The sequence below is a fragment of the Dromiciops gliroides genome, chromosome 1 (assembly GCF_019393635.1).
Source record: "Dromiciops gliroides isolate mDroGli1 chromosome 1, mDroGli1.pri, whole genome shotgun sequence".
Lineage (NCBI taxonomy): Eukaryota > Metazoa > Chordata > Mammalia > Microbiotheria > Microbiotheriidae > Dromiciops > Dromiciops gliroides.
The window spans coordinates 389,112,702-389,125,671 of record NC_057861.1 but is presented as its reverse complement, the minus strand read 5'-3'; the positions used below and the strand labels follow the sequence as shown (position 1 = coordinate 389,125,671).

General features: G+C 36.6%; 1 protein-coding gene across 1 annotated transcript in view; it reads right to left on the bottom strand.

The window, feature by feature from the left end:
* The window catches only part of SREK1IP1 (SREK1 interacting protein 1), a 50,801-nt gene that overhangs the window by 17,746 nt on the left and 20,085 nt on the right, over positions 1-12,970 (bottom strand). The window contains exon 3 of the mRNA XM_043975447.1: positions 5,260-5,403. Coding sequence (XP_043831382.1) covers positions 5,260-5,403 — 144 coding nt within the window. The remainder of the gene's footprint in view (positions 1-5,259; positions 5,404-12,970) is intronic.

Below are 12,970 nucleotides of genomic sequence, written 5' to 3'. Positions count from 1 at the left end.
TATTTTTCTAAGCAGCACAATGGAGATTATTTTTACCCAATGTAATATATTCCATTACAGCCAGTTTTTTTTCTCTTGGAGAAAGAAATATAAATAAACCCCAAAGCCACAGATTTCACTTTAAAATTCCTATCATACTGTACTGCTATAGCCTCATTATTTCTTCTTGGCTTATAATTTTTTCTGACACAACTTCCTAACACACAAATCTCTCCTGGCCTAAATAAGATAATTGTCTTGGCTTTCTCAGGTGTCTATAATAGGTTTTTCTAATTTTTGCTTAGAATCAAAATTTAAAATCCCATTTTAAGATTCCTTTTCTATTGAGTATAGAATTGAGTTAACATCTGTAATAGAAGCAATATTTCCTAGGGCTCTGCCATGTAGGCTGGGCTAGCTTTCCCAAGACTCTAACCAGTGCAGGTCAGGGCAGTTCTTTTCCTTAAGAGGTACTGCAATTTTCCTTGACATTTGATTGGCTAAGGGGAGTGACTTAGGATGCTGATGTGGCTTGCTGGTTGCCAGAGTACAAATGTCTATAAGGAGTTCCAGCTCCCTCCCTTTATGTTTTCAGATGCTGAAAGAATACTATGACTAACATCAGGTAGCTTCATTCACCTGAATCAGTGTGTTATCTTCATTGATTATCTTTGTTGAATACCCTTCCCCTCTCTTGGCTCCTTTTAAAAGTTAACTGTTAGTGTACTACAAGTGTCTCATTTAGTTCCACTATTGAATCTAAACTAACTCCAGCACCTAGAACAATGTCTTATGCATAGTAAATACTTAACATTTGTTCAATTGTTGAGCAGTACAACTACACAAACTCTTTATCATGTTGGAGATGATCCTGGCAACAAGCTATATCTGCTTTCTGAGGAACAGCTGAGCTAACTAGGCTGGCCAATAGATGATGAATTATTTAGCTATGGCAACTCTCTTAGGGAAAATGGTAGGAAAGGGGGCAAGAATGTTAAGAATCGCATAGATTTTAGCTGGTCTATAAAAATGAACTTAAATGAAAGTTCCTTGACCAATACAAGTGACTGGACATACTGCTAGAGGAACCGAATCATAACAAAGTTGACAGTGTTTTAAATCAAACCAAAAAACAAAAAAGAAAGTGAAGCTAAGTGGAAGGATGGCTCACAGGGAACAGTATTATACATACAGAGCTGGAAGCGACCTCAGATACTATCCAGTCCAACTCCCTCATTCACAAAGGAGGAAAATGAGGTTCCAGGAGATAAAGCGACTAGCTAAAGTTCACCCAATCATAGGAAGGCAAATAAAGAAGTTGGAAGAAATGGTTTTATTGGAAGTACAATGGCAAAAAGAAACATCATTTAATGGTAATCCTGCCTTGAAATACTCATGATAGGCAATTATAAAAAGACCATGTGAAGATTATTCCATTAAATTAACTTCCATAAATATTTAAGTGTTACACTATGTGCATGGCATTATACTAGGTACTATGGCCACAAAAACAACAACAACAAAACCCTAGCCCTTGACCACAAAGAATTTATATTCTGGAGGGGAGTAGAGGAGGAACATATAAGGATAAGTATGAAAAGTACATATAATACAAAGTAATCTTAAGAGGGAATAGGTTGGGCTTGGGGCAGAAAAATAGCAAAGCCTTCTTGTAGAAGGTGGTACCTGAACTGTCTCCTGAAGGAAGGTAGGGATTCCAAGTGATGAGGAAACAGTGCATTTCAGAAATGGAAAGCAGCCTATGGCAACGGCATGGAGCTAAGTGAAGTAATGGTGTGTGCAGCAAACAGCCAGCAGGCCAGTTTAACTGGATTAGAGAGTACATGAAAGGAAGTAGTATAAAATAAGACTGAATGTAGATGATTCACAACTATATGTTAAAGAAAATAAGGATGTCAATTAATGCTATGAATTTCTTAAACTGATTCAGTGTGAACTTTAATACTTTCTGCCTTCAATATAAGGTGAGTATAGAGGAAGGCAGTTAAAAGTATGCTGGAAAACATGACTCAGGAGTAAGAAACAAGAGACCAAAGGTTTATAGATTACAGTCTACAAGACTACAGAAGCCTTCTATCTATAGAAAGGGAATACTTTGAGAAGAAACTTGGGAGGTGCTAGACGTGACAAGCACAAAATAATACCACAAGAAATTATATTGATTATGTCTTGACTACCAATTGGGAATTATTTTTAAATCATCTGTCTGCTCAGAGTTAGACCATCTACTTGTTAGAGGAAAAGACCAAAATCAACATCAGATTAGAAGAATAAAAACGAGAAGATGTGAAGTGATAACTGAAACAGCTCCAACTCATCTATCAGCTTCCTTGATAGTAGGGATTGTTTCATTCTTTGTATTTGTATCCTAAGCACCTAACACAGTGCCAAGCATCTGGAAGGTACCTCATCTCTTTGGCAAAAAGAAATATTAGGCAGTCAAGTACAAAATTCAGTTCAGAATATAGACTTTTTTTGGTTTTGTTTTTGGTGAGGCAATTGGGGTTAAGTGACTTGCCCAGGGTCACACAGCTAGTAAGTGTCAAGTGTCTGAGGTTGGATTTGAACTCAGGTCCTCCTGACTCCAGGGCCAGTGCTCTATCCATTGTGCCACCTAGCTGCCCCCAGAATATAGACTTTTAAAAAAATCCTAGAGGAGGATGGTAGATTTCAACCAGTATTGCTTCATAAAACAGCAAATAGGTATGATGGGGAAAATAAAATTTTAAAAAGCTTGGCAAGAGATCCAATGAAGCTGGATTATCCTTGCAAACTTTTATGGATGAAACTAGAAGGACAACAAATGAAACAATGGAAAAGATCTATCAATATTACTATAATAAGTCATTTCCCTGCATCAATAATAATGGAGCCTACATAGGCTAACATCATAGTCCCTGATATACTATAAGAGGAAAGTAAAATGTTACTAGAGGAAATAAAGATGGGCCAAGCATCTAGACCAGACCAAATGCTCATAGAGGAAGCCCATGCTAGAGGCAACATGATTTTGAGTTGAGGGATTAATTTTCATAATTGAAAAATGGGAGGATAGTGAAGTATTTGAAAAATAATTAGATATTCATCTTCTTCAAACATTAACTACTGACCCATACAACTACATAACTTTCTTATCCCTGAAAAATTTATATATCTATTTTATATATCTATCTATCTAAATATCTATCTATCTATCTATATCTCAAAGGTGTGCTTGATGAAGAAAGTATGACACAATGGACAGGCAAGTTTTGGGAAATAATATTCTAGAGCATACCACCTCTTTATAGTCACAAAGGGTGAAGAGAATTCAAGGTCCCATAGCATTCACTAATTTGCTGACTATAAAAAAATTGCCTCAATAGAGTAAGATGCTGCCTTATGGATGCCACTGCAAAAAAAGGGTATCTCATGTTAAAAATCATGTAAGATTCCTTAAAAGAGGCAATGAAATGACTTTGAATTTCTAATTATTAATATCCAGTGGAATATGAAATTAGGAAATGCAGGCTTACAAAACGTATCTGTCCTGGTCATGGAAAATGTGTAGCCCTGAGTCCAAACTGAAGAGGGATATTCTGAGGGTCACCTGGGTATTCCTGGTGGTAGATAGCATGGGGATGGTGCTGATTCCATCAAAGTGTGGATACTGTAGAGACTGAAAAACTGCAGAGAGATCTGAATGGCACTTTTTTTCCTGAAACAGAGCCCAATTTTTTTAATGACAATACTCTTCCAGTGATGCTCTGATGCCATGAATGCCAGTCTTAGACAACTTAGTGACAGGTCTTCCAAAGGACAGTGGAAAGAGGCCTGGTGGGCATGAGTAGATTGTAGATAAAGGGGGATGACTACACCCCTCCATCCCCCCCCTCGCAAAAAAAAAAAAAAGAAAAGAAAAAAAAGAAAACAGTCCATTAAAGAGATCCTGAAAAGGAAGTGGGCTGGTCATGTTCAAAGAATTAGGGATAACCAATGAACAACTTTCTTGCTACACTGGTCAAGAGCCTTAGAGGGAGGCTTCTATCAGGTTGTGTAGACTTCTCCACAAAGAATTTGCAAGAGGATGTGGCCCAAGTTGCAGATGATAAGGCTCAGGTGGGTTGTAATCTGCACCAGTGGAAGAAATACTCATTGAATATTCTAAGGTACATTATTATTAATATAATGGAGATAAACATAGTATTTGCATATATATAATTCATTTGTCCATCACAGTGAAAGCAGGTAGTAGTATTTTCATTTTATAGCTGAAGAAACTAACACTCAGGAAGATTAAATATACATAATAACAACAGCTTATGTGTGTAGAATTCTTTAAGGTTTAAAATTTTTTCTCACAATGCCTCTTTGAAGTAGGTATTATAATTATTATTTCCATTTTACAGATGGAGATCCTGAGGTTTAGAGAGGTTAATTAGTTTGCCTATTGCTACTCAGCTAAATTTCAGAGTTAGGGCTCAAATCTGGATCAGGGGAATGATACCTCGGTTCTTTCTACTAAAATCCAGGTTTTCTTATTCTTATTCCAGGATTCTTTCCACTAAAGCATGTTTCCCCTGATTTTCTACCCTTGATCAATAATGCTAGAAATGTGTCAAGGATGGATAAGAGGTTCCATCAAATTTTTTTTTTCCTTCAAATGGCATTTTTGTGTGTTTTAATACATTGTCAAGATTGATTTATCCATCCATCCATCTGCAAAAAATGATTAGCTACTATTTGGTCAAAGCTGATTAAAGTACTTATCCTGTCTTACTTTGTAAATAATCTCACTAGCTGAGACCAAGAAAACAACAGTAGATAAAATTATTTTTGTTATATTATCTTTTTAGGAATCTTGTATGATATTAACATATGCAAGACAGATACTTGGTTGGAGGCATGCTTTTTTGATTTAAATATTTTTTATAGTCATCAAATAATAAGTATAGTGAAATCATTCTCTTCAGCTTTCAGTCAACTATAACTATAAAGATGTGTTCTACTATAAACTATTATTTGTGAAAGCCTGCTGGTTCCACTCATACCTTCATCAAGGGCATTCTAGATGAAAATGTTCAAGTTATTCCTACAAAAGACTTTATGGAGTTGGGAAAGTAGGTATATGGGTTAGTACTTTCAGATATTTCCTTGATGGTCTTTTTTCCCCCAGCAGTAAAGCGGCTTTAATATTATGACAAATTATGCACAAAATAAACAAATACTTGAAACATTACAAAAGCTTACTTTGTATGATCTCTGAAATGTTTTGCTTACTTTTCTCAGGTAAAGTCTGCAATTTATTGAGCTCCTCAGCCTCTTCCTCGCTGTCTTCACTACTTGTGCTGCTGACATCTAAAACTATGTCTCTTTTGGGGTCTACTCGGAGAAAATTACGGCATTCAAAAGTCAGGTGACCAGCTGAATAAAACAACAAAAAAAACCTGATAAGAATGTAGAAATGGAAACATCAAATTATTTTATGTTTGAAAATTATAAATATTCAATATAATAACGACAAACCATAATTTTAATAATGCAGGATGAGAATGTCTTAACTTTTACAAGACTGGAGGCTGTATTACATTAGTTTTTTTAGCGTTTAACAAAATACTTTCACACAGATTATCTGATTTAAGCCTATGTAGCTGGTAGGGATAGAGTGATTTATCTAGGCTGTCATAGATAAGGTCCTAGAGAGGTAGATGGATTTGGAATCTGACTTTTGCTCTAGTGCTGCTTCTACTTTACCACGGTACTGGGAGAGAAGAGGGATATTTTTTTTTCCAAGTAGACATTTTAGTTTTTATAACATTTCTTCTTTTAAAAATAATTTTCTTCTGTGCTAAACACCATTTCCCCTTTCTTTTATGTCCAAAATGTAGGATCCTCTTTGATTTCTGCATGTCAAACTTTTCTATATTCTATCTCCATTCACAAGGCTGTTAAAATCATGAAAAGAGCTTTTGCTCAGCAGCCTCTAAGATGTGAATATACTATGATCCTGGCTCACTATGCCATTAACAATATTTAATGTGTTCTTCTTTAGGCTACCTTGAAGACCACTTATAAGTGTAAGTTTGCATGATACATCTGTAGCAGATAACCTATTGATTGAAATAAAAGAACAATACTTTGTGCTTTGACCTATAATAGCTACCTATTTCCTTTATGAGACAAATGAATCTTTTTATCCAAGTTATATTTGCCCAAGGAAATAATAACTGAGATTATAGTATATATTTGCAAGTAGACCACAGCAGTGAACAGGATAAATTAAGCTGGAGCCTTGGACCCACCTTCCTATTAAAGTGAAAGAAATGGAAACAGGAAAAAACCCATGATGGCATGAGTGGATAGGAAGAATGGAGTTTATGGAACTGGAATAAGTGTTTTACTAATGCGGAAGTAAAGAGAAGCCAGAAAATAAGTGAGAACTAGAAATAAAGCTGTAGTAGATCATCTTTTTCAGCACAGACATTGAGGTAAAAACAGATTTCCCTATGTAAACAGAAACTCTAAGTATCGGTCCTGGTTATACATAACTACTTCAGGGCTGTAATATAATAATTAATTAAATATAAATACAACAATCAATTAAAATATAAAATAAAACAAAATTAAAGTAATTAAAATAGCTAAATAATAAAAATCAAGTAATTAAAATTACTAAATAATTGAACCTTAAATTGTGGCATGTCAGAAAAATCCACCTGCTTATATACACAAAATAATTCTTCAAAGTCACCAGGGACTTTTTTAGTAGATTTTCTTCTGGCAGGAGTCAGAAATAGGTTATTTGTAGCCAGAAACAGAATACTGTTAACACTAATTGGTGCTTTTAATATCTGAAATTTCATCATTTTAACAACTGTTAAAGTGATGTGAGCTCCTTGACTGCCCTTTGTCTTTCTTTGTATCCCTAGCACTTAACACAGTGCCTAACATATAGTAGGCACCTAATAAACAAATAATAGTATATATAGTATTAGTAGGACATTTTCCTGAAGCTTAATTTTTTAAAAAAATTGTTGAAAAGAAAAAAAGTCCACCAGTTTTATTATAAAAATATTTCCATTATTAATGTAATATGCCACTTCATATGATTAAAAAAAGATGCCTTTAAAACAGCTTTAATTTTTAATAGACACATTTATTTTAAATCTATTACTTTTTTTTGGAGGCTGGGAGAATTTGGCCTAAGCCATCATATGGCACCACTCATATGTTATTACAAATTTTTAAAATATCATCTGCAGAAAGCTCAAACATAATATATAATCTAGCCAACATATAATCTAACACAGTTGCATTGGAACACTAACAGCTTACCCCACTGAGAGCATTTTGCACCTGGCAAAACAATTAGAGCATATAAAGAGAAAAAGAATGAGAGAATTATAATTGTGTGAGGAGCAGCTGGAAAAGGAGTTACCGCATTTAGTCATTTTATCTTCTAATCTGCTCAAAGTGGAGCATGAAAGACATAAAAAGGAAGCCAATGTTTAAAGAAAACACGTTTATAAAAGGAAGGAAATAAATTCAACATTTTTAAAGGGATGATTTCCTTTAAATGCTAGACAAATTTATTTCAGAGGTTCATAAAGAACCAACACTTAGAGGGCAACTGATTTAAATATATGTTATTACCCAAGTAGTTGGGGAGGGTATATAATCATGCTACTTTGTATCTTTGTATCTTACCAGACATTTATAGTCAAATTTACTTTTTTAATTGCTTCCCTCCGTCTACTTCATACATTTTGTTTTGAAGTTCTGAAAACAATATACAGTATCAAGGAACAAATATTCTTGGATGATAAATCATTTCAGTTGGATCAATAAGAACACAATTACCAAAAAAAAGAAAAACATAAGGATACAATTACTAAACTATGATATGGTCAAAGAAAAAATACTCAGTATCCCCCAAACCTTTCAGAAACACAGATTTCTAGGAAAATCAATCAAGAATGAAATTAAAAAGCAATGTAGAGTACATGCTTGACCTCTTAGGCTCAATAGGCTTTTAGTACATAGAGAGCAAATTGGTTCATTGTCATTTTTGACATAAGTAATTTTAAATGTTAAAGATAAAACAGCGTGTTTTTTAAATTTTATAAACATTTTTATTTAAAGTTTTGAATTCCAGATTTTATCCCTCCTTCTCTCCCTTCCCTTCCCCCTTCCCTGAGGTGGTAAGCAATCAGTTCTAGGTTATACATGTGCAATTATGAGAAATATTTCCGTATTAGTAATTTTGTATAAGAAAACTCAAATAAAAGAAAAATAATGAAAGTAAGAAATAGCATGCTTCAGTGTTCAATCAATATCCCTTCTCTGGTGGGGGATAGTATGCTTCATCATTAGTCCTTTAGGATTGTCTTAGATCATTGTATTGCTGAGAATAGCTGTCATTCACAGTTCTTCAATGAACAATGTTGTTGTCATTGTGTACAATGTTCTCCTGGTTCTGCTCACTTCAAGATGAATCAGTTCACCTAAGTCTCTGAAACAGTATATTACAATGACTTTGAGTCAGGAGACTTGGATTTGAATCCTAGCTCCACAATTACTAGCTGTGTGACCAGAAGGGCATGTCACTTAACCTCTCTGAGATTGATTACTTACATATATATTACATTATAAAAAACACTCGTACTACAAATCTTATAGAACTTTGTTTTTCTTTGCAACAAACGTTTATTTTATTTTTTTCCAGTTACATGTAATAGTAGTTTTCAACATTCATTTTCATAAGACTTAGAGTTCCAAATTTTTCTCCCTCCCTCCCTTTCCTCCCCCCTCCACAAGACATCAACCAGGTTATATATGTATAATCCACAAGTGCTCTTTTTATCAATTCTTTCTGTGGGAGTGGATAGTATGCTTCCTTCATTAGATATTATCTTGGATCATTGTACTGCTGAGAGTAGTTAAGTCATTCACAATTGCTGACAGAACAACACTGCGGTCACTATGTACAATGTCCTCTTAGCTCTGTCCACTTCACTATGCATCAGTTCATACGAATCTTTCCAGGTTTTTCTGGGATCATCCTGTTTGTCATTTCCTATAGCACAATACCATTTCACTACAATCATATACCACAGCTCCTTTAGTCATTCCTCAACTGATGGACATTCCCTTGGTTCCCAATTCTTAGCCACCACAAAGAGTTGCTATAAATATTTTTTGTACAATTTGCCCCCTTTCCCCTTTTTCATGATTAGTATTGTTAACTGTTTCCCTCCATCCTATTCCCTTCCCCATGATATTTCCTCTATTATCTATCTTCTTTTAACCTATCCCTCTTTAAAAGGGATTTGTTTCTGTCTGTCCCCTCCCCCAATCTGCCCTTCCTTCTTTTCCCCTCTCTTTATCCCCTTCCCCTCCTATTTCCCTGCAGGGTTAGAGAGATTACTCCACCCAATTGAGTGTGTATGTTATTCCCTCCTTGAGCCAATTCTGATGAGTGTTAGGTTCATTTACTGCCCAGATTAAATAGATTACTCCACCCAATTGTGTGTGTGTGTGTGAATCCCTCCTTGAGGCAACTCTGATGAATTTAAGGTCTTTAAGCCTAAGTATAAAATTCATTTACTGCCCTGCTCCTCCCCCATCTCTTCCACCACTCCATAAGACCCTTTGTGTTTCTCTCATGTAGGATTTCACCCCATGCTACCTCTGCCCTTCCCCTTCCCCCAGTGCATTCCCCTCACCCCTCAATTTAACCCTAAAGATGTCATCATGGGGCAGCTAGGTGACACAGTAGACAAAGCATCCACCCTGGACCCAGGGGGACCCCAGGTAAAATCCGGCATCAGACACAAGACAGTCACCCACTGCATGACCCCAGGTATGTCCCCCAACTCCAATTTTTTATGGTTCTCTAGGGTCTTCTATTTGAAAGTCAAATTTGCCATTCAGTTCAGGTCTTTTCATCACAAATATCTGAAAGTCTTTTTTTTCATTAAAGTCCCATTTTTTCTGCTGAAAGATAATGCTGAGTTTTGCTGAGTAGGTGATTCTTGGTTATAATCCCAGTTCCTTTGCCCTCTGGAATATCATATTCTGTGCCCTCTGTTCGTTTAATGTAGAGGCTGCTAGATCTTGTGCTATCCTGACTGGGGCTCCACAGTACTTGATTCCTTTCTTTTTGGCAGCTTGCAATATTTTCTCCTTGACCTGAGAGCTCTGGAATTTGGCTATAATATTCCTAGGACTTTTCCTTTCGGGATTTCTTTCAGGAGGTGATTGGTATATTCTTTCAATTTCTATTTTACCTTTTACTTCTAGAATATCAGGGCAATTTTTCCTGAGAATATCTTGGAAGATGATGTCTAAGCTCTTTCCTTGATCATGATTTTCAGGTAGACTAATAATTTTCAAATTATCTCTCCTGGACCCATTTTCTAGGTCAGCAGTTTTTCCAAGAAGATCTTTCACATTGCCCTCTTTTTTTAAAATTTTTGGTGGGGCAATGTGGGTTAAGTGACTTGCCCAGGGTCACACAGCTAGTATGTGTCAAGTGTCTGAGGCTGGATTTGAACTCAGGTACTCCTGAATCCAGGGCTGGTGCTTTATCCACTGCGCCACCTAGCTGCCCCCTGCCCTCTATTTTTTATTCATTTGGATTTGCTTTATTGTGTCTTGGTTTCTCATAAAGTCACTAGCTTCCATTTGTTCAATCCTAATTCTTAGGCAATTATCTTCATCAGAGAGCTTTTGTACCTCCTTTTCCATTTGGCCAATTTGGCTTTTCAAGCTGTTGACTTTTTTCTCATGTCTTTCCTGCATCACCCTCATTTCTCTTTCCATTTTTTCCTCTATCTTTCTAACTTTATCTTCAAAGTCCTTTTTGAGCACCTCTATGGCCTGAGACCAATTCATATTTTTCTTGGAAGCTTTAGATACAGGGGCCCTGATGTTGACATCTTCCTCTGAGGGTGTACCTTGATCTTCCTTGTCACTAAAGAAACTTTCTATGGTCCTCACCTTTCTCTGTCTGCTCATTTTGCCTTTCTTTTACTTGACTTTTAGCTCCTTAAAGTGGGGCACTGTTTCCAGGCTGCACTATGCCAAGCTTCAGGAGGTCCCAGGTGGTATGATTTAAGGAGGAGCAGGTTCTTCACTTGCCTGGCCTGTTCCCTGGTCCTTAGATAACCCCAGACCAATTTGCTAATCAAGCAGCTTTGTGTGTTGTGGTTATCAGCTCCGAGGAGCCTGTACCTGGGCCAGTGCCACTTAAGCCTACCTCCTGGTTCCCAGTAGGGGTAAAAAACCCAAGTTCTGCTTCAGCACCAGCATAGACCCCTGTAGTCTCCCCCCTGCCAAGGACTCAGTGCTCTCACCAGACTGTGAGCTTAGTTCCAGATGACACTGGTGCTGCAGCTGATTGAGAAGCTCTGGGGGAGTCTCTTTCTCTGGTGAGGCCTTCCTGGGACTGGATCTGTGTCAGGGTGACTGTGGGGTTGGGCTCCACTCCTGTCTCAGCACAGCAGCTCCCTCCTTCTGACCTTCCAAGCTGTCCTTGGTTAGAAGATGATTTCAACACATTTTTCTGTGGGTTTTGCTGCTCCAGGAATTGTCCTATGGCATATGTTCTATGTTTTTTGGAGCAATCATGTCATGAGTTTGAGAGTTCACTGCCCTTCCTCCACCATCTTGGCTCCACTGTGGAAGTCCTCTTATAGAACTCTTCATGAAAATACTTCACAGAAATTGGTAACTGTGGGAAAAAAAAAAATCTTTGCAAGAACCTTCACTGATAAAAGTCTCATTTCCAAGATATATAAGGAACGGATTTAAATCTATAAGAACCATTCTCCAATTGACAAATGGTCAAAGAATATGAATAGCCAGAATTAAAAAATTTATTTTCCCTTCCTCTGTCTCCTTCCCATTCCTTAAGAAATCAAGCAATTTAATATGGATTGTATATGTGTAGTCATGCAAAACTTACTTCCATATTAGCCATGTTACAAAAGAAAACAGTTTTAAAAAATAAAATAAAGAAAGCAAAAAGAAGTATGCTTCAATCTGCATTCAGATTCAATCAGTTCTTTTTCTGCAGGTGTATGTATTTTTCTTCAAAAGCCCTTGTCTTGGGTCATTGTATTGCTGAAAATACCCAAGTCATTCACAATTGATCATTGTACAATATTGCTGTTACTGTGTACAGTGTTATCCTGGTTCTGCTCACTTCACTTTGCATCAGTTCATGAGTCTTCTCAGGTTTTTCTGAGAGCATACTGTTCATCATTTCTTATAGCACAAGAGTATTCCATCACAATCATATACCACAACTCATTCAGCCATTCCTCAACTGATGGGCATCTCCTTAGTTTCCAATTCTTTGCCATATTGTACATATTATTTTCCTTTTTCTTTGATCTCTTTGGGATACAGACCTGGAAGTGGTATTGCTGGGTCAAAAGGTATGCACAGTTTTATACTCTTTTGGGTGTAGTTCCAAACTGTTCTTCAGAATGTTTGGATCAATTCACAATACCAACAATGCATTAGTGTCCCAATTTTCCCACTATTCCATTTCTTAGTGTTAAGGCTAAAATTCTAGCTAGTTTGTCTAAAATATCTAACGAGTGGTCACCAATAAATTATAAGCTTTATCAAGAGTTAGACTTTTAAGCATTTATTAAGGAGAATAAGAATTTGGTAAAGAGAGAGAGAAAGGCCTAGATTCATCTATCTATTAAAGGGAGAGAGCATTCCTGGCTTCACTCTCTACCAGAGTCTACACAAAAAGAGAGTGAGTCAGAGTGCCAAGCTCCCCCTTCTTCTCCCACCAGCAAACGTCACTGCCTGATGTCAAAGGAAAGACGTATGGTCTTGCCTTCAGAGACGTTCACCTCATGGCGGAGCTTTTCTACAGTAAATCTCCAGTAGGTGGCATCATTCCAATCATTACATTAGCCAGTACCAGATTGGTTTCATAATTATTGCTTTGTAATACAGCTTGAAAACT